The sequence below is a fragment of the Orbicella faveolata genome, unplaced genomic scaffold (genome assembly GCF_042242905.1).
Source record: "Orbicella faveolata isolate gen_17 unplaced genomic scaffold, um_ofav_v1 contig_37, whole genome shotgun sequence".
NCBI lineage: Eukaryota > Metazoa > Cnidaria > Anthozoa > Scleractinia > Merulinidae > Orbicella > Orbicella faveolata.
Window position 1 is genome coordinate 2,654,878 of NW_028301566.1, and position 22,381 is coordinate 2,677,258.

The 22,381-nt window shown below is 37.4% G+C and overlaps 1 protein-coding gene and 1 non-coding gene across 3 annotated transcripts; one reads left to right on the forward strand and one right to left on the reverse strand.

Annotated features, from left to right (window-relative positions):
• Positions 1-496: 496 nt before the first annotated feature.
• On the reverse strand, positions 497-22,078 carry LOC110044456 (uncharacterized). 2 transcript variants are annotated; one of them, XM_089275624.1, is made up of 5 exons: positions 21,965-22,056; positions 17,733-17,784; positions 16,638-17,290; positions 9,751-9,975; positions 497-2,967 (listed from the first exon to the last, which is right to left on the reverse strand). In XM_089275624.1, the coding sequence occupies exons 3-5, from the start codon at positions 17,284-17,286 to the stop codon at positions 2,471-2,473; spliced, it is 1,371 nt and encodes a 456-aa protein (XP_089131750.1). In that variant the 5' UTR covers positions 17,287-17,290; positions 17,733-17,784; positions 21,965-22,056; the 3' UTR covers positions 497-2,470. The 2 variants fall into 2 exon arrangements, with proteins under 2 accessions (XP_089131750.1, XP_089131749.1); XM_089275623.1 differs by lacking the exon at positions 17,733-17,784 and having other exon boundaries at positions 21,965-22,078.
• Trnaa-ggc (transfer RNA alanine (anticodon GGC)) lies at positions 13,015-13,087 on the forward strand. The gene has a single exon. It is a non-coding gene; the product is annotated as a tRNA-Ala (tRNA).
• Positions 22,079-22,381: the final 303 nt, after the last annotated feature.

Below are 22,381 nucleotides of genomic sequence, written 5' to 3' on the forward strand. Positions count from 1 at the left end.
GTAGGAGTAAAATAGACAAGTGCGCGCACGTGTTAAATGAATTTGTCGACAGACATTTTTGCAAAATAAACAGAAATTCACCTTGTGCACATGAATCCTAAGACAATGTATAAAAACGCTAAGACCATCCCAACTGTTGCAGTAGTGACGCCATCGACTACAATCGAACATTTGCTTTAGCGTTTCAAGATTGTTTTATGCTGTTGAAGAAAAGATGAAAAAACAAGCCGATTAGTGTGTTACAAGTCTGGTCAAGTCGCTCAGAACATGGGAACACCAACGTTATAAACAAACCGTCTAATTTAATTTCTGGACTCCCCAAATTGTAGCATGATTGGCTAAGAAGGGCAACACTTCGCGCTAAGACCGCTTTAACTGGCTAGAAAACGCCACTCGATTACTGAGCTCAAAAAATGAATGTCGGTCTATCCACAAAGGAACGCGCAATTATTTTGGAAGGTAAATTAACTGCTGCAGAAGTAAAAACAAGCTTACCGACTTGAAATCTGTCATTTTAATTGCATTAAACATTTGTTACAACAGTTGTTCTCTCGGAGCACAACTTAGGAATACAAAATACAGGCAGGCACCTGAGGCTAGGGATAGCTAGGTAGAAAATTAATGGCATACAGGATATTTAAGGGAAAATTAACGGTCAGTGTCAAACGCAGACTGCGGACTGCAGACGGCCGACCTGGGGTGAAATGGAGACTGAGGGTAAAATGCAGACTGCAGACTTTTTAACCGAATCCCTAGAATCATGATACCATTTCCATCATTTAGCTCCGCTAACCGTAAACAGGCTAACCGGAGCGTTATTCAGGCTAACCTGAGTGATGTTCAGGATAACCTGAGTAATATCCAGGCTACCCAGAGTGCAGACGTAACTCCGACAGACCTGAATAACCTTGCTTAAGGTTAGCACTCGATAATTGAAACATCACGATATAAACTTTAAACGTCTACCCGCGGTCCGCAGTCTGCGTTTCACAGTGACCAGAAAAATAAATGAAATATGGGATATTTAGATTACGTAAAACGGGAAATTGAGGAAAATCTTTAGTGTTCTGAATTTTTTCACTTGGAATTGACAAGATATGCGATAGTTAGGCCAAACATTAATGGGATGTTAGATACTCAGACACTTCTAATGGAGCCTCTTGGATTGTTTTAAAAAAGCTAACACCTGGAGTTTTAAGACCAACTGCTTAGGTATTTTACATATCTGATAGATACTCCTTGAGTTCTAAAGTGAAGTGAAAATTAAAGTGGAGTAAAATTAAATTATATCTAGGTAGCAGCATATCTAGTTGACTCTGCTCTCTGCATTACACGAAACACCAGTGTATAGGAACCTAGCAGATTAAGAACCTAGCAGATGAAATTTGGAAATTAGCCCCTCATTATATAAAAACCCATTCAGCATAAAATTTAAAATTAAATAGGTTTTTCTTTGTAAAATCCGGTCAATTTAGTTAATTCCAAAAGTAGAAATTGTATGAGTAGTACAAGTGAATAAATGAAAGATCATATATTTGAACATCGGAGAAAGATATGAAGATATGATTGATCATTGCATCGCAGATCAATCATATCTCCATTGTCTGAGTAGAATGCACTTTACGACTAATACAACACTGCACATACCCGGCCCCAGTTGTTCAAAGAGTAGATAGTGCTATATATCCACCGGATAAATCACTATCCAGTCGATAAGTGTTGGCAAAACAAACTACTTTATCTACTGGGCAGCAACTTATCAGGTGGAAAGCGTTATTCAACCTTTAACAATTGGAGCACGCTTTATAGAGTTGCCTGTCTATTGTTGGATTATACAAATTCCAAAACTTATTTTTGTATTAGGATCCTGTATTTTAAAATGACCTCATGAAGTAGAATACACTTAATATACACTTAAACAGACTTAGAATACACAAAACGAACTGGAATATAAAAATTAAAATGTTGTGACAGGCCTGCAACTGAACAGCCTGATTTCCCATTATACAACAGATGTATAAGAACCAGTTCGGGCTGAACTATGAAAATGTAGGTTCTCATACAAGCCTGTTAACTGTAGTCACAAGTATTGTCATTTTCACTGGATGGATGTGAGCTAAAAGTCAGCATGAATGGTGTTAGCTACACTATAAAACATTAACTGTACATGAAACATAGTCTTGTCCCCCTACGTGCAAAAGCTGTTTTTTTTTTAAATTTTCAACTAAATCTTTGCTTGTATAGATCTCTATATCGTAAAACAAAAAAATACTATCGCCATTCTTCAAGTCTTTTTTTAAACACCCATTTGTAAGAACAAAGCATGGTTATGGCTTTGTAATTTGTAAATAATTGCTGCTACAGTCTACAGAACACATCTTTTGTCTGTGTCCTGTACAAATTTACATATACATGTACCTATGTGTTCGAAAGCTAAAAAAATGAATACATTTAGGCTTAGTTCACTTGGTTATTTTTCATTAACCCAGTCTTCAAGAACCTTAACTACATCCATTCTCTCAAGATCCTCCCCCTTCAAGATTTCAATCAGTTTCCCAACTGTAGCCTCAAGTTCCTTTGACCACGTGTTCAGAATTTCCTCAGTAGGGTTTTCCCTCTGCGCTATAAAGTTTGTCTGAATTTTGTCAAGACCAACCTTCTCTGCGAGCATCCGAAAGTCATCATAAGTCACTCTTTTGACATTCAGCATCAAGCAGATTCGACTGAGCACAGGGTATGGTAACTCTCGGACACTGGTTGAAAGCCGAGCATTTACCTGACTGCCCGCATTCTGCTTCACTCCTGCATCCATCATATCATCTGTCATCTTTTCTCTGCTCTCCCTGGTAGAAGTTCCCTCTGATAAACTTGCATCTTGCATTCTACTCTGGATGGTTTCTACAGCCTCTTCATAGTTTAGGGTTTGTGCACAAGACTTAGAGGTAACATCATGTCCCCCTGAGTACCCTTGAAAAGAGAGCAAAAATGAAGATTAAAACTACCCAATTTGAATTAAATACGATCACAAGTTTAGTTTACATTTTCTTGTACATAGGGCTAACCCACCAAACATTTGATTTATGCAAAAATTGCATCCTTCATTTTAGGGATCAATAAAAATATGCATATTCCTTGAAAAATTTGAAATTAGTTGTAGGAGCACATGTACAACAGTATGCTGGGAAAGTTGTGTCTGATAGCCTAGGGCTGGTGGATTTACATAACTTTTGAGCATACATGTAGTTTCTTGTACGTCCCAACACTTTGTCCGAATCCTGTCACAAGTAGAGGCCAGGACAATCCCTAAATGGGACACCAGCCTATCACAGGTTTATACTTGCCAGCACCTTGCCAGGTTACCCCAACAATCTGTGACAGTATGCTGGGTCAATTTAAATTAATATAATGATTCATAACACATTGTAAGTAATGCATACTACTGCATGAAGAAAAGTGTTATGAGAGTGAACTATCTTGTCAAAGTACACTATACAGAGACCAAAGGCAGGTCTTGAAGCCAGGCTGTTAGATCTTCAGCACATTGACAGTTAAGATCCACCCCACCATGCAAATATATACATCTAAATCAAAATGCATGAATACCAGAAATGATATGAGGCTGCTGTTTTTTGAAGATGAAGCATCCAAATTACCCAGACCTACTACATGCTTTTAAATGCAAGTTAAATGGTATACCATAACTTGTATGCAGAGGGGCTGCATGGCAGCTTTTGTGTAGGGTGGTCTGGGTACATCCTACTCCCTAAAAAAAAATTATTTGAAAACCTAAGGATCACTTAACACCATTTAAGGAAGCATGAAACACTCAGACACAATTTTATGCCAATTTAAGTATAATATTAATAAAAGTTTAATTAATAAAACTAAAAAAACTCAATTTTATAAAACTAAACTGAAGACTTGTTTATTTGTTCTATTTAATTTAAAGCCGTATCAGTCATATAAAATACACGTACTTAACCTTGCATAGTGCAAAAAGTTGAGACCCCTACCCTCTTGGTTTCTCCTAAACCCTGTGACACAACATTACATAAAATAAGTGAATAAAGATGGGTTCAATTCCTGTCAGGACTCAGATTTTTTCTTTTTCTTTGTCCCACACTCGTGTCATGTTGATCAGTTTACTTTTCACATTTCATTACTGAGCTTAAAATTCACCATCTTTATTCACTTATTACACTCACGATAACTTCCACAGTGCTGATCCTAGCAGTATGCAGGACGCCTTTCACATATATTACGAACTCATTTAAATGACCTTGCTCTCCATGAGTTCTCGTAGCTCACTGGATAGAGCACCCACTGTGTATTCAGAGGGTCATAGGTTCGTTTCCTGTCGGGTCTTAGATTTTTTGTTTTTCTTTGTCCCACGCTTGTGTCATGTTGATCAGTTCACTTTTCACAACATTACATATGTTCAGCTTACCGTTCATTTTAGGGATCAATAAAAAATACCCAATAAAATTTTCCTTGAAAAATTTGAAATCAGTTGTAGGAACACAGGTGCTAAGCGTGCTAAGAAAGTTGTGTACGATAGCCTAGGGCTAGTGAATTTATCAGTCAGACTACTGGATTAGATCCTTTGCTTGCCCAAATGGCAAGTCAAGTTTTTTGGGAAATTTTAATTTAAGAAATCCAAGTTGCAGAAGTTGTGTAAGTCAGGGTGAAATTAATCTATCAATAATGGTAACATGGAAAGAAGAGTATAAACTCTAATTTCTGAAATAGGGCTTGGAAAATCAATAATTATGTCTTCATCTCAAATAAAATTGCACACCCCCATCAAAAGATAGGTTGAACTTTGAAGGAAAACATATCTACTTCAAGACTCTTACAAGCAAGCAGTATATTAATATAATTTCATATTCATATATAATTTCCCGTTCAGCCATGCTCACCAGGGAAAAATGTACATGTAAATTCAATGTCACTGCCATAGACTGTTCAGAGCCTCTCTATTTATGCATGTGAAAGAAAAAGTGAGCAAAGCAAGCACGAAGCACGCGGGGGTAGGGGTGGGGTTTGCAAGGGAAGCGAGCAAGAAGAATAAAGAGACTGTTGACATCTTTGGAAAAAAGTGGACTTATAAGGTTCCTCCCCTATTATCACCTTGCTACTAACAGCTCTGCCCCTTGACCAAGTAATTAAATTGCACCAATTAAATAGCAAGAGATGCCTGGCAAGTCTGGCAAGACGTCTTACATATCTGTGAAAAACTTAATTCAAAGGTGTTACACGGTGTGGCACTCGTCAACCACTAAGAGCGGAGAATCTTTGTTCTATAACATGTTTACGAATTTTGCTTACAAGAACTCTACCACTGTCTTCTGAAAAGAAGCTTGTATTTTGCTTCTTCGATATAAATGGCAGAAGCAAGTCGTCCTTTGTTGACAAAAACGATGGAAGGAATCCTAAGCTCTTCCATATCTTCTATTTGATCTTTCATGATGCTTTTGAGTAGCGAAATAATGAGAACAACAACATTCGCACCATTTGCATTTCTTTTGTCGTTGCGCAGAGTTGATACATGAGACTTTCCTCAAAGCTGGTCGGCAAAATTACAACAATGTCTTTCGACTGCAGAAGATGAACAGCAGCCTCTTTCTGTTCATCTTTAAGCAAAGAAACATTGAAATTTTTCTTAGCAGTATTCTATTTTAAAAACAATCGCTCCATTACGAATCACGGCATGTGTCAGTGATGACAACTGGTACAAGCCGCAAAACACGCCACGACGCAATCATGATCGGCCGTTGTCAAGGTGACGACACTATTGTTGCCTTTAAACCAATGGGAATTTTTAGTTTCTGGAGAAACGGGAAATTCACTTTTTTTCGAAGATGTCTGCAGTCCCTCTATATATGTCAGTCCCCACCGCCTACCCAGTTTAGTCTTCCGTTTTGTGCTGGTGTCCAGTTCTCTAGCGATTCTATCTGCGTGTTCAAAGATTGAATAAAAATGGAGGGCTGTGAACAGTCTGCACTGCCAAAATATATCTATCAACATGTGAAATTCATGACACCACCTACAATATTACAGTTGATATTGACAACCTTACCATCAGATCTTACACATTAAACTTAGACTGCAAAACAGTCGTTTTCGGACGTTTTCGGAAGGCGCAAAGCGCCATAAGCGCGATCCTCAAGTGTGAAGCACGCGAGCCTCACGTGCCCTACGGGTGTGTGAGGCGAGAAAACCACTTTTTAGCGTCTCTCACCATTCTCCCACATGCTACATTGTACTTTAAATCATTCTAATTTGGAAGTGCACTCCTAAAGTATACCTTTGTTAGCTACTGTAATATCTCATTAAGACAAAATGTTCAAACTATTTCAATAATTTCTAGGTATCAGAGGCCAGAGACAGATGGCTTATCAGCGCTCACACTAATGTTTGGTTTCTGAAGTAAGAAGAGGAGGGTATTGTCACCCCTGTTGCATGGCATGCTAGCCTAATGGAGGGTACCCATTCATACTTCTTTAAGAGTCACTGAAAAAGAAATTAAAGTTCCCTGTCTAAGAACTCAACTCAACGACTTGGAAAGCATGCATGCCTTTAAGCCTGGAATGCTTGAGTCCAACACAGTGATTGTTAGGCCCCCATGATACACATGTACATTCAGGCTCCAGTTCGTGAATGGAAACCGAAGTCAAACACGCAGTCAGACTCAATACGTGTAAAAGTATTTATATATATACTGCATGCACTGTCACGTCGAACACCAATGACAATGAAACTCTTATTATTCTAATGTACTCTATCACCTTTATTTGTATTTATTGATAATGGAGTCAAGATGACTTTGAAACTTCGTAGTTTTATTCTTTTAATATTCATCATCAAATGTATTTCGAAATGTTCTCTTATTTAAATTTATGGTGTCAAATTTATGTTGTATCAGGGCTCCATTTAAATTGAATGCCCTAGAATAATTATTGATTTAAATAATTGTACCAACAAGATATACAACAGATAAAATTAGATAATTAATAAATAATTTGTATAGCTCCAGTTTTACACCTCTTCTTCTGATGTTTAGTGAAAAGTATTCCTATATGACTGGTAATGAAACTACCATTTTGTTTTTGGATTGAACCATTTTTAACCGAGAAATTCACAATTATGGGAACGTGCCTATACTTTCTCTGTCATAGCATTCCCATACATGCTCTGTAATTTACATGTAACAAATGATTTTTTTCTACTATAGCTTGAGTGTTAGAGCTACAGATTTGAAATATAGCAGACATCATCTCTGTATCAATGACCTTCTCAATATTTAAACACTTAGTTTATGCTGGGTTCAGAGACCGTTTGCAACACTTTGATCTTTATTGAGGTCACCTTCTGTCAAGGTTTAAAAATGACCAGCAATCCAACACTTTTGAAAAACTTACGGAATTAAAGGAACTAATCATAACCATGAGTCTGTGACAGCACGACAAGCAACAGCTTATTAAGCACTAGGAGGAGTAAGAAAGAATCAATTAAAACCAGATACAGTCAGAAACAGAGACCTCGCTCATGTGTGCTACAAATTTCCTGCAGCAAGCGTCGCGTTTGACAGGCAATCATCATGATGTAATGACCTAATACATGTAGCTTTCCAATCCTACATTAGACACAGCGTAATTAGTACCCACTTGGCTGTGCTCTTCTGAAAATCTGTGAATCTGATTGGTTCTCTCATTGTTTTCTATTCACTGATAGACAACCACCACACACGCTACTCTTGAAATTAAAAATTACTCTTATTATGTCAAATTTATTGGTAAACAGAGTAGTAGGAAATCGATAAAAACAGCATCCCAAATGTGACAATATCATTTTTATCCACGTGTGATATCATTTTTGAAATCATTTTTGACCCTTTAACTACGCTTTTAACTACAATTCGTCAACTATCACGCGATAGAAATTGAGAGTGAATAATCTATTGTTTTGGTATAACTCTACTAATCGTTCAAAACTTTATCTAAATCTTCTTCACAAAGGTTGAGGTAGCGGTTATCTCTTACCAAGACAAAAAATATACCGAGAAAAAAATATATGGTTCTAAAAGTTTGTTTGAATCTAAAAAAATCCATGATTAACACTGCCTTGCTTTCATGTCATTGTACGTTCTTGAATAAGAGAAGAAAAAAATGGCAGCACATGAAGCCAGATTTGTCACTCTTGGAGGTTCGCAGGTTTGTATCAGGATATGGTGGGGGGAGGGGTGGGGGGGGGGGGGCATGGAGGAAGGGCATAGAAATGTTCTTGTTGTTTCCTGCCACAAAACCAAAAATAAGCATTGGCCAGATGGGCCAAAAGGATTGAACAGGGCCTTTTTCTGGCATAGGAAGTTAACAAACATTAACATAAGCTTGCATTCAGTGAAGAGAACTTGGTTGTAGAGGGCGTTCCTTAATTCCTAGTGCCTGTTTTTGCTCATTTTGAACCCTTCTTTTCTACCCAGTCCTCCAGAATTGTTGCAACATCCACTCGCTCAAGATCACTGTCTTTCAATAATGCAATGAGATTTTGCACAGTTACCTCAGGCTTTATGGACCACAGTTGAAGCAGTGCATCGGTAGGATTACCTTTGCGTTCCAAATCACGTGTCACATCTTTACAATATCCCATCTTTTCTCCAAGCAAACAATAATCTTTATAAAGCATATAATCTTTTGCATTTAGTTTTAAGCAAATCTTACCTAGAATAGGTCATATAAAGTACAGGTACTTAACCTTGCATAGTGCAAAAAGTTGAGAACCCTACCCTCTTGTTTTCTCCTAAACCCTGTGACACAACACTTGTGTTCATCTTGCCCTTCATTTTAGGGATTAATAAAAAAGAATACCCAATATATATTACTTGAAAAAGTTGAATTTAGTGATAGGAATACAGCGTAATAGAAGTAATCTTTAGGCTGAATGGTGGACTCCTAAAAAATGTATGAATAGCTCCAACTTGAGATTTGCCAACAAAAAAGTGCATATTCATTCAGCTTTGTCTCTTCTGATCTGCAAGGCTAATTAGCCTCTGCTGTGACCATTTATCCTCTCCCAAGGGGCTATTTAGCCTCTTCCCTAATCCCACTTCCCAGAATACTTGTGAAAATTTTTGAATAATGAACCTTTTATTAGTGCTTCACACATAAATTCTACCTATTTTCAAATTTTTTACTAGACGCCACCTTTGGCAAATCAGGTGGCCATTGTACACTTGGCACCTTTTGGGGCATGCTATAAAACTTTGTTTAATCTTGATGAAAAATGAGCTAGCGAAGTAAACAAGAACAAGAGTATTTTTTAAAAAATGTTTAAGAATTTAGATAATTTATCATTAATTTAATTCATCTTGATCCAACTTGAGATTTGCCAATAAAAAAGCATGTAGCCATCGTTGTTTTGTCTCTTCTGCGAGGCTATTTAGCCTCTGCTGCGAGGCTTTTTATACTCTCTCAAGAGGCCATTCAGCCTCTTTCCCAATACCACTTCCCGGTATACTTCTGCAGGTTAACCTTTTGATAGTACTTCACACATTTTCTACCTTTTTCTTGAAGTTTTATTGGCAACCACCTTGAATTAAGTGGTGCACTTAGCACTTTTGGGGGCACCCTATACTACTTTGATTAACCTTGATGAATAAATGAGTTAGCGAATTAAAAAAGAACAAGGGCTAGAGCATACTTTAAGAAATGTTGAAGAGAATTTGTAATTAATTTAACCCAACAGACTTACCTGGGGGCCCATCAGTCTCTTGCTCCTTCTTCCTATCTTCCTCCTCCTTCTTCCTGTCTTGCTCTTCTTTCGTCTTCCTATCTTCCTCCTCCTTCTTCTTGTCTTGCTTGTCTTTCCTCTTTCCATCTTCCTCCTCCTTCTTCCAGTCTTGCAGTTCCATTTTTGTCCTCTCTTCCTCTTCCTTTTTCTTCTTCATATCTTCCTCCTCGTTCTTCCTCTCTTCCTCTGCAAAGTAAGAATTAAGGCATTCATAATCTGAACAAACAATTATTCTGTTAGCATCAACATGTCTTGCTGCAATTATCTAGTTAGGTTCCAAAAATTAGAGGACAGTTTAATGTTATGTAACGACCTATTTGAAGGGCTGTATGCATATCTGCCTTATGTCAAATTTTAGGTTATAGTTTGCTTTTCTCACTCTGAAATGCCAGAAAAAAACTCAACACAAGTATCTGCTCTACAACAAAGCAAAAAACATTTGCCTCACTTCAAGTTTTGAAAGCAATAATTTTTTCTTCACTTCAAAAAACGGACAAAAAAATGTTGATTCCAGGTCAACAGGTAATCTTAAAGATGCTTTTTCCACTTAAGAAACAATTAAATGTTGATTTCGTGAGAATGCGTGACCGCAGAGATGCGCATTTCATTTAAAAACAGTTCAATGTTAATTTCATGTCAATGTGAAAGCTTGAAGATGTTGATTTCACTTAAGGTGGCTCCCTAGAGTATTCACGAAGACCGGCTCAGCAAGAGTTAGAAAAGGAAACTATATTTAGTTAATTTCTCTTATAGTTTTCCTAGTAGAGATTTACCAGTATGGACACTGTTAAAATAAGGCATATTTTTGGTTGTCAATTTTTGGATTAAGACCATTACTATGGCAACATCTCATCTAACGACAGGCAGATATATTCTTCATTTTGGCCTAAACTCCTTAACACTTACACTTTCTTTCAGTGAAATTTCTTCATACTTTGCCACATCATGGAAATGATATTGCCTGACATTTTGAATTGGTAAAAAGTCAAGGTTGTTCAGATGGTTTTTCCAATATTCTGTAATTTGTCAGTCTTCTAAATATATTAGATTAGCTCTGACAGATTTTAACAAAAGTAGGGTATTTTATAGGAATTGTATGTGGTTACAACTGAGCCAAATTAAAAAAAAATCACCGAAGGAAACGCGAGAAAATTCACCATCAGTTTTGCCTTTTGTGCTCATGTTGACGTCATAAAAATCGAAAAACACTGACGTTTTCCTTTAAGCATGTGCAGATTACTTGAGCTTTCATCTTATGCGCATGTGCAATTGTAAAACTATAGTGAGCCACCTTAAAAACACTAACATCTTGTTGATTTCAAGTCAATGGGCCACCTCAAAGACGCTTTTTCACTTAAGGAACAGTTAAATGTAGATTTCACGAGAATGCATGAACAGAGAGATGCTCACTTGACTACACAACAGAGCGAAATATTGATTTCATGAGGCTCCCAAAGTTAGGGTTCTGTCCCAACAACAACATCTTTTATTTAAACATGGTGAGTGTTAAAGCTAATATAGCCTACAGGGCCACGTAAAAAATATTAATAAGATGATAACAGAATCTGAAAAATGCAAAAAAGACATGAATGAAATCAATACAAAATGAAAACACTGATCCCATAACTTCGCAACACTACAGATCACACCGATTTATAATGGTAATAGGACTGAGTGGAGTCCAATTTGGTCTGTAATCACACGAGTGATTAACAAAATAGGACGACCGCGAAGCGGGAGTCCGATTCGTTTATCACAAGTGTGATTACAGACTGAGTTGGACAACACGATGTCCTGTTACCAATTAATCATAACAATTACAATTTCCCACAGAAGCAAAAATTCATTTGAAAAAGAGCATGTAAAAGTCATTTTTAAATATCATAATTAAAAATATGGAGAATAGCTTGCAAAATGGCTGTTAAGTTGCTTTCAAACCAGTCACCAGAGACTAACCCTCCACAATTTTACAAAGTCAGTCTCTTGAATTGGTTACGATAGTGATTGCAATCAGTGTTGTGATTGGTGGATTTAGTGGAGAGGACTTAAAATGATTGGCTCATGCAACTGTCCAATTACAGGTGTCCGATTACAGCCAACTGTCCGATTACACGGTCTGATTACAGCTTTGCAGATTAATTAGAGCAAAATACAGCAGTTTGAGGAAATTGTAATTGTTATGATTAGTCATGTAATCAGCGTGCGATCATGTGGGTGTTGGCTAATTAAAGGTATCCAATTTGAACTTTTCGCAATTGGATACCTGTAATTGGATACCCACATGATTCGTACGTAAACCACGCGCTCTTTCATGGTCTCCTTCGCACTGTTTCCTACACTTTTCAAAACAGTTAAAAGTTTACTTAAGAAAAGCGTTACAGACGTCTTCGCTCAAAAGAAGTTCTCAAAAGACATTTTTAATTCCAAAATTTGTTATAGAATCGATTAATTAGTAATGAGACCTTGTGTCGTAATTTCAAATTGGCCTTGCGCTTCGCGCTCATCCAATTTTGAAATCACTTGTGCGATTACTCCCTGAATTGTAATCCACTCAGTCCAATTACTATTACTAATACTATCAAGCAATGTTTGCTAGCTAAGAAGATTTCCATTTCAGAGGGAAAAAGAGAACAGTCAAATGTTATGACTATGTCAGTTACACATTCCGTTCTATTTAGATACATGTGTTCAGCCTCCAAAATAGTTGTTGGAAAGCAATTATTTTTTAATTTTAAAAGGGCTAGCTACAGGTCACTGTATACTATGCTAGGTAATTCTGTTTATTTTCATTAATTACATTGTACAAGCTCTAAGCTTCAAACTGACAGAGCAACAGTCTTTTATTGGCAAAATCACAGTCACAGATAAGGTGAATAAATAAGGATGATTCCTGACTGTTAAGGACTCTTTCATCAAATTGAGATAAGCTTGAAAAAATTAATGACGGGTTGATGTTTTTCAAGTTTACCCAAATGGCAACTTTAAGAAAAGGAAAAGGAAATTTACTTGGTGTCAAATACAGACAGCAGATCTTATTTTGTTACAGGAAACTCACTCAAAAAGGCTCAGAAACATGTCTGAAAAATGAATGGGGAAATGATCATTCTTCACTTTCATCTACAACCGCAGTTCAAATATGAGTTATTTCATATATACCTCACATCATTTCACTCCTCACAGGAAGACAATTATGAACTCAATTAATCGACCTTGCTCCCAATGTGAGGCTTCATGGCTCAGTTGGTAGAGCATTGCACTGGCATCGCAGAGGTCATGGGTTCGAATCCCGTTGAAGCCCTTTTTTCTTTCAGGCTTGCAATTGGAAAGAAGAAGCCTGAAAAAAGTCAGGGCTTCAACGGGATTCGAACCTGTGACCTCCGCGATACTGGTGCGATGCTCTACCAACTGAGCTATGAAGCCACACATTGGGAGCGAGGTCAATTAATTGAGTTCATATCTTCCCGTGAGGAGTGAAATGATGTGAAGTATACATGAAATAATTCATATTTGAACTGCGGTTGTAGGTGAAAGTGAAGAATGATCATCGCAGTAAATTTTCCAATTTAAGCAATTGGAAAGAAGAAGCCTGAAAAAAATCAGGGCATCAACGGGATTCGAACCCGTGACCTCCACGATACTGGTGCGATGCTCTACCAACTGAGCTATGAAGCCACACATTGGGAGTGAGGTCAATTAATTGACGGGTTCGAATTCCGTTGAAGCTTGATTTTTTTCAGGCTTCTTCTTTCCAATTGCTTAAATTGGAAAATTTACTGCAACGGTCATTCTTCACTTTCATCTACTACCGCAGTTCAAATATGAATTATTTCATATATACCTCACATTATTTCACTCCTCACGGGAACATATGAACTCAATTGATTGACCTCACTCCCAATGTATGGCTTCATAGCTCAGTTGGTAGGGCATTGCACCAGTATCACGGAGGTCACGGGTTCGAATCCCGTTGAAACTCTGATCTTTTTTCGCAGGCTTCTTCTTTCCAATTGCTTAAATTGGAAAATTTATTGCGATGATCATTCTTCATTTTCATCTACTACTGAAGTTCAAATATGAATTATTTCATATATACCTCGCATCATTTCACTCCTCATGGGAAGATATGAACTCAATTAATTGACCTCGCTCCCAATGTGTGGCTTCAAGCTCAGTTGGTAGAGCATCACATTGGTATCGTGGAGGTCATGGGTTTGAATCCCGTTGAAGCCCTGATTTTTTTTTTTCAGGCTTCTTCTTTCCAATTGCTTAAATTGGAAAATTTACTGTGATGATCATTCTTCACTTTCATCTACTACTGCAGTTCAAATATGAATTAGTTCATATATACCTCACATGAAGACAGGAATGTTGTTAACCTACTTACGACACTGTGAAAAAATAACTTTGATGAAGAAGAAAACATTATTATGTAGGTGGAAAATTTAGCTGCTAGATCCTAATCCAATTCTTCATAAGAAAGGAGGTCTTTTAAATCTGATAAATCTGTTGTAACCACAATTGATAATCTACAAGAAGAGCTTGATCTTGTTGATATGTGGAGAGTCTTGAGAGAACCGTGAAAGAAAAGTTTTACATGGAGCCAAAATTTTCCAACGTTTTTTTTGGATTACTCGCTGATTTCAAATGGTTAAAACTAGAACAGATGTATTCTAACCAATTAAACAGATTATGCTGCAATTTCTCTAGAGCTTGTTAAACAGGTAAAGTCTGCATGTGAGCCTAAGTGGCCCATCAGGCCGGAGCTTATCCCGGTTTCTGTAGCATGAAGCAACTAGGAGTATTTCTACTCCCTCCTGGATGGGATGCTAGTCCATTGCAGGGTTACCCCCAGCATTAAATTTGCTGGTACCCAGTTATACACCTGGGTGGAGAGAGGCACTGTGAGAATAAAGTGTCTCGCCCAAGAATACAACACAATGTCCCCGGCCAGGGCTCGAAACCGGACCGCTCAATCCGGAGACGAGCACACTAACCATGAGGCCACTGCACCTCCCCTTGTTAAATGATTCTACCAAATTATATCATTAAGGGCCTGGTCTCTGGTAAATGAATTGTTCTCTATTAGATCACGAAGACTATTAATATTAATGATATCACAGAGAAGATATGTATTTGGTTAGCAGAAGGCAGTCAAGAACTGCTGGACAGTCAAAGCACTTTCATCCAAATTGAGATAAGCTTGAAAAATGAATGGTTGACGTTTTTCAAGTTTACCCAAATACAACCTGTGTTAATCTTCTCCAATTTTGCCCATCCGTGCTCTTTTTTGCTCTTTTGTGCTTCTTTTTACTTCTTTTACCGTAGTTAAAGCCATTATTTTTAAATTTCACTTCTCTGTAAATGCTATGACCCACTGGTCACTGCTAAAATTGCCTTAATTTGCATGACCTAGCCCCTTTGATTTTTTACAATAACTGTCTAATTTCTTGCATGCTGATTGGCTCATTTACCCACTCTCCTTAAAGAAAAATTAAAGAGATCAGAGGATGCCTGTGTTTAACCGTTTATAATGGTGTTGTAGCAGGCCACATTCACAATTTTCCAGGAATGTGAGGAAAACGATCTGATTGGTTCATCATCGTTTGCGGTTTGATAAAGTGCAACGGTTGTAAAAGTTTAAAAGTTTGTAAAGTTTAAAAACCAAATCAATGAAGATGGCAACAAAATTATAATTCTGTGGCTGTTGTATTCTTTTTTATCTACGAACTTAGCAAAGGCCATTAACTGTCTCATGCAAAGATCACATGCAGAGAGCAATTTTCTGTCAAATTATTGTTGTCTCCGTGGGTCATGTAAGGAGGGGGACATTGGGGTTTGCATTATTTCAGCTGTATTGTCCAATTTTGATAATTGATTGATAATTTTAATTTCAAAATTATGCACTAAATTGCGGTAATCTATGAACCTGCGGGATGCGCTTTTTTAGCATTTTGGACGAAATTGAAAATTATTATCCTGAAGTCCTCCAACATTTTCCAAGCCTTTTCAAGTTTCCGACTGGACATTCCCAATGAAAGTTAGTTCTGATATGTTAAAAAATAATTTCAATTCGGTATTGAAGTATTGCAGCCTTTACCAAATTTTTTTACAATATTGCGATGTTCAGAACTCCCTAATGTCCGCCTCTGTAAGATGTAGTGACTTTGAAATTGTTTTAATGCAATGATGGATAATTGATCAATGCAAGAAACACGATTATGCATTTCTTGATTATGCATTTCTTAAGAAGAACAGGCACATGTACACAGGTTAAGGCGGCTTAAAACATGTTTCCAGCACTTTTCCAAGACTCTTAACTGCTCTAATGTTATCATTTAACCGCTTTAATATCATCATTTGATGCTTGGTCAACACTTTACTATCATTGGTGAATACATCTTATTCATTATCATTTTCATGACACAATAGGTCACCATAACAACAGTATGACTTGCTACAAAACCCTTAATTTTAGCTTTTAATTAACTTATAGCTTTAGAGCCCCCTTAAATCTGGACCCCGAAAACAGAATGTTTTTAAACTTTGTCAAAAGTTGCATCTTATCCCACTAATCACAATTAAATAATAAAAAACTGGGGTCTCTGTGCATATTTTTTGATTATAATTTAGCAGTAAAGGCTTAAATTAAGGGTGTTTTCACAAGTCATACCTGAATATAGAATTGACATCTACAAAGAACCTGCGTGGAGCTATTAACAAAAGTTTATCTCAGTCACATAATTTGAAGACTAATCATTAAAAAACAACTACACTGTAAAAGCCGGAAATGTAAATCACCTTTAGTTAATTTCCTTGTGTCATCATGCATTTTACAACTAAGAACTCACCCATGATTTCCTGTAAGCTTGATGATGTAAGCCAAATTAGAGAAACATCCACCTGTCCACTATTTAAACAATTGATTACTCCAACTACATTTAACTTCTTACTCTCTGGATCTCTTTCAAAAAGAACACAACCATTAGCAACTGATCCTGCTTTCTCAGGAGAATCAATTCCACTTGTTTCATCATACCGGTACTTGTGGTGTTCTTGTCCAATATAACAGAACTTTTCTATTCTTTTATGAGGTGAGGATATCTCAGGGAGATGTTTCAAAACACTGCATTTTCTTTGCAAAACACATCTACGATGATGAAGTTGTGGGGATGTGGCCCCATCGATGAATATCAAGACCAACCCAGAACCAAGAATGATATCTTTCTTGATAATGTCACTAAGTAGAATATCACGTGGATTTTCAGAGTTTGATACCCTTTCAAAGAGGATACGATATTGAGGTAAATTCTCATGTAGAATGACGTTGCTACTTGAAATGATACAGTACTTGCTCAGCTCAGCGTTATTTATCTGTGGGTCATAAACCAAACATCCAAGGCCAACAATTTTGTTACCATCCTCTTTTATTTGACAGATGGCTTTCCATCCTTCATCTTCCCTATGTGATGCAAGCAGGGCTCTAAAAATCCGACTCATTCAGCTGCAATTGGAATTAAAGAGGCATCATACATGTGTCAGATCACATTTTTATTTTTCATTTTTACTTCATAAATTTGTCAGACCATGTGTACTAAAGGCATCCGCGTTTGAGTGTCGATCGATACCCTTGCTTGATACTCTCGATTGACACTCGATCGACACTCAAACGACACTCCATCGACACTCGATTGACATCTTGGTCGACAGTCGGTCGGGAGTCAACTAATTTTCGATCGATGCAATAATTACGAGTCGGACACTTGGCCAGCTATCAACCAGTTGTTGATCAAGTGTTGATCGAGTGTCGTCCGAGTATCGATCGAGATGCGATTGAGTATCGAACGACATGTCGATCAAGGGTATCTGTCTATCGAGAGTATCGATCAACACTCGACTGCAGGTTCCTGTAGTACACATGATCAAATTTGATTCAGTTCATTCACCTAACCATCTTTTCTCGTCTCCTTCAGCCACCTTAATTATCAAAACTTCTCCCTTGGTATAAGAAACAAGATGTATCAAATTATAGTCTGAAGAGGAAATGATTTATCATAATGTTTGTCCATAACCATTTTAAATTTCATCTCTAACTAATTGTCTGAGTAATAGACCATATCTTTGGTGCTGATGAAATAACTCATATTGGTCACAGATCAGGCTAATGAACAAAGTTGTTCTTTTCTAAAGAAACTGCAGGGCTGCATCAGTAGGCATGTGAAACACTTAGCTGTTTATTAAAGTTCATAAAGGTGATTTCACTACACTGTAATGAGCATGCCAAATTGATGTTTTTAGCATGAGCTCTATGTCAGAGCTCTAGAAAAGGGTCGAAAAGGGCTAACGCTGAAAATGTCAGCTTTACATATCCTGCTACAGAGTTAACCATTACCTTTACCAATTTCAAGTTAAAAAATAGCTCTACAGGCCAGGCTAAGATCAGATTATGTTCCCTATTAAATACATAAATCTTGATATTTTGTCCCTTTTGGACAAGCATATAGCTCTTTTTCCCAATAAGCCATGTCTTACTCAATTTTTTTTGTACACAGTGCAATCCTTAAAGGCAGCCTTGATCAGATTGTTTAATTAATGACAATCCTTCTCAACTTTGAGCCACTTAAGAACATATCCATCACAAAAATCAATTAAAAAGAAAATCAAAAATTACTGGTATACTAAAGAATGGAAGTTTCAGATGAAGTACATTTTACCAAGAGTAGATCGATCACAAAATCAAATTTAAAAAAATCAAACATTACATGTATTGGTGTACCGGCAAGGGTATTTCGCAGGTTGCAGGTTGCAGGTTGAAATTTAATTATAACTGGAATACCGCTGGCACTTTAAAGAAACGTACAGGTGGTAGACTGACGCTGTTTACAGTCACTCAGAAAGGTGACTTCCACTTAAGTGCCAAACTGGCTGAAGTGATGGGAGGAGAGTATATTCCTATGATTTTAAGCCTGCAATGAATTATTGTTTTTGAGGAAACATCTGAAATATCATCTGAAATATCTGCTGAATTTGGTTTCTTCCCTGTGAGCACCAAAATGAAAGCACACTGAGCTTGTGCTAGTATATTCCGTTGGTTAAAATCTTGTATTATTTAATTTCTTTATTTATTTGCTTCATTTGTGATGGCAATCTTCTGTTGTTGAGGGAAGACCCCAGCCAAATCTGGAATTGATGGAAACATCTGTGGAGCGGCCATCCAGATGGCTTTGAAGAGATTTCACTGGTCTCGGCGTGTTGATTGATGAGTACTTATACCGGATAGATCGTGTATTTGATGGATATGAGAACATCGCTCACACCAAGTGCAATCACAAACATGTTGGGAAACGTACGAAGTCTCTGGTTTCTGTATACGGCGTAACAAGTTAAAAGATTGCCAAAGAAGGCCTCAATATTAATAACAGTGTGTTTTCACTATGTGAAAGAGGCGAATTACTTTATGTAAGAACCCCTGACAAGTATAAAGATTATTAATTACTTTTAGTGCCAGCGGTTTTCTAGTTATAATTAAATTTCAACCTGCAACCTGCAACCTGCGACCTGCAAAATACAGTAAACACCCGCATATAAGAACACACAATTTCAGAGGTCAGACTGATTGTGTTCTTATTTATCGGATGCTTAGTGAAAAATCAGCCTCAGGATGTTCTTAAATGTTCTTAAATTTTTTTAAATTCAGTGCTGTACAGCATAAAAAATGTTACTAGAAATTTTAATCATGTTTTTGGACAATTACATAAATTGACTGTGATTGACCTTGATACAGCTATAAAATCTTATGTTTTTCTCTATCAATACAGTAGTTTATAGTATTGTAAAGGCAAAAAATGTAATTCATGATATTAGATATTCTGAAGAGAACAAAGGTGCCCAAAACTTAGCTAATACCATTGGTCAGCAGGTGTGTTTATGGTAATTTGTGTAATTTTGACACCCTTCCCATTTTATAAGAACATTATTTTTTTTTCCAGGCTGATATTGTTCTTATAAAAGTGGTGCTTTATTTGCCAAATTTCAGCCTGATGTTCTTAATCCATGTGTTCTTATATGCGGGTGTTTACTGTATACCTGCCACTGGTGTACTAAAGAATGGAAGTTTCGGATGAAGTACATGTACATTTTACCAAGAACTGAGTTGTAATCAGATAGCAGTGACATGTCCATACTGAGGTAAGCAGTAAGCATTTTGATAAGCAGAAAATCATTCAACTTGATGCCCTCTTTGTCCTATTTAAGTTAAGCACAGCAATTTTTCTGCTTGTGCTTACTGCCTACCCTCAGCATGGCCGGGTTAGCACAAGATGAGTGAAAGTGTGAATCAATAATTCACTGTGATTGTAATGCTAGCTTGGCAGATTTTAGCCTAAGTGAAGTCTTGGAGCCGACTGGCTCATAGCTGCCAGAGCTTATCTCGGTTTCTGTAGCATAAAGCGGCTACGAGTATTTCTACTCCCCCTGGACGGGATGCTAGTCCATCGCAGGTTACTTTCCCACAATTTGTTAGGTTTCCCCAACAATTCACCTGTACCCATTTATACTCCTGGGTGGAGAGAGGCACTGTGAGAGTTAAGTGCCTTGCCCAAGAACACAACACAGTGTCCCCGGCCAGTGTGGAGTCATGGTGGCCTCATGGTTAGTGCGCTTGATTCTGGAGCGAGCGGTCCGTGTTCGAGCCCCAGATTTTAGCAGGCTCCTGGAAAATTGTCAAAAAGCAAATCAAATACTTTATGAATTCATGATATTCAGAAATGAAGAATGGCATTGTAATTCAAGAAAACATAGAAAATCATAATGAGGACAAGAGAACACAAGCGTGAAAATAAGACACGACATTTTCCTGAGTTGCAGCTGAAAATTAGCAGTCTTAGTATTTTCAATAAATTTGAAACTCAGTGATTGCATTGAACATTGATTGATCTCATCAGATAGCTGTAACACGTGTTTCATTAATTCCCGACCAAGTTTATAATTGTAGGATCAGTTTTGTTATTAAAAAAGCAAGAAAGTAACAACCCAAACCAGTCGATATTCAAGCCAATGTTTCTGAGAATGTGCATTTCCAGAGAATATCCTTACCCACCCCAAGGAAGGTTAATGGAAATTCCAAGAGTGAGGGGGATTTCAAAGGCTCAATCTTTTAAAGGAAAGTATGACACTAAAATGGAATTTACAGAGGGGTGGAGTGGTGGGGTTCAAGCTAAAAAACTTTCTGTGGGAGGGGTATGGACATTTTCTGGAACAACACAATCATTCAAAGTTAATTTCTCTGAGATTTTTGTCTCTTAAGGTAATTAAAGGTTGTAAGATTCATTTGAGACCAAAGTACCATTAGTCAATAATTTTAGGCAATGTTTTCAGTAACAGTTACAAACACTTTTGTTTTTGATATATTTTGGCACCTTGAAACTTCACCTGCAGTTTTCTCAAAACGCTCTAAGAGTTTTTGAAACCATGTTACCATATTCGTCAAGACAACTTTGTCAGGTCAACGTTTCTGATCAATGTCGTATTTCCAAGGTTCTCCTTTAATGATAAGGTATTCAGTCTCATGTAAAATGGGGTATAACATCATTATGTCGCCATGGTAACTCAGATCTTGGTAAAATGTATGTATATCATCTGAAACTTTTCTGAAACTTTCATTTCGATTGATTCAGTTGACTATACCAGGGGTATTTTCCTAAACAGTTAAATGCACTGTTTTCTTATTAGTTTCATTCATGTTTGCTTGCTGTTAGCTAAATTAAAATTATTTGTTGGAAAGGGTCTAAATACAATATTAACCGCTGTCCTTTCCACCAAATGAAAGCTAACCGCAAGCAAACATGAGTGAAACTCCCATATAAAAAGGAAAGCGACACTCATCGTCTCGCTTTAATACAGACCAGTGTAAATCGGTTCCTGCAGGTTCACGGTCGCTCGCCCTGTTTTCTCCCCAGGATTCTGATTTACTTACGGTGTTGATGATGAAACGCCATTATTTTAAGCTGTCAAAGTATCTTTTAGGGTGCACTCAAGGAAATAATACTAAGAAAGCCACTCTGATCTGTCCGCGCTACTAGCGCGGGCTCCAAGTTCCTAAACAGCGGCCGGTGCGTCCGAGAACCATAACAACCGTAAAGAATTATTGAAAACTTACACCACTAGCATCAATACAAACCTCTGAATTGTCTTAAACAACAGTTGCTAGTACTCAAATTCCGAAAACTCCAAACAGAACTAATGAATGAGATGCGTGATCAGCAACAGTAGCCGGAAGCTGCAAATAAAACTCTATCACGTGACGAAGAAACCGCTTGTATTCGCCTTTGTTCTCCATTCTCGGTAGGCAATCCCAAGGGCCTTCTCGTCGGCGATTTTTGTGTGCTTACTACTTGTCAGAATAAACCGGTTGGGACAACCGTTGAATAATGATTTTTTTTTTTCCAAAATCAGCCAACCAACCGAACGAGATGGCGCTTACCATTTGTAACTCGATTTCCCGTAATTGTTTTCGACTGACGAGAGACTGGAAACTGGAAAGTTTAGCAAATGGTAAGGAAATTTCCGCTCTTCCGTTCCGAAGGGAAAAAGAGGA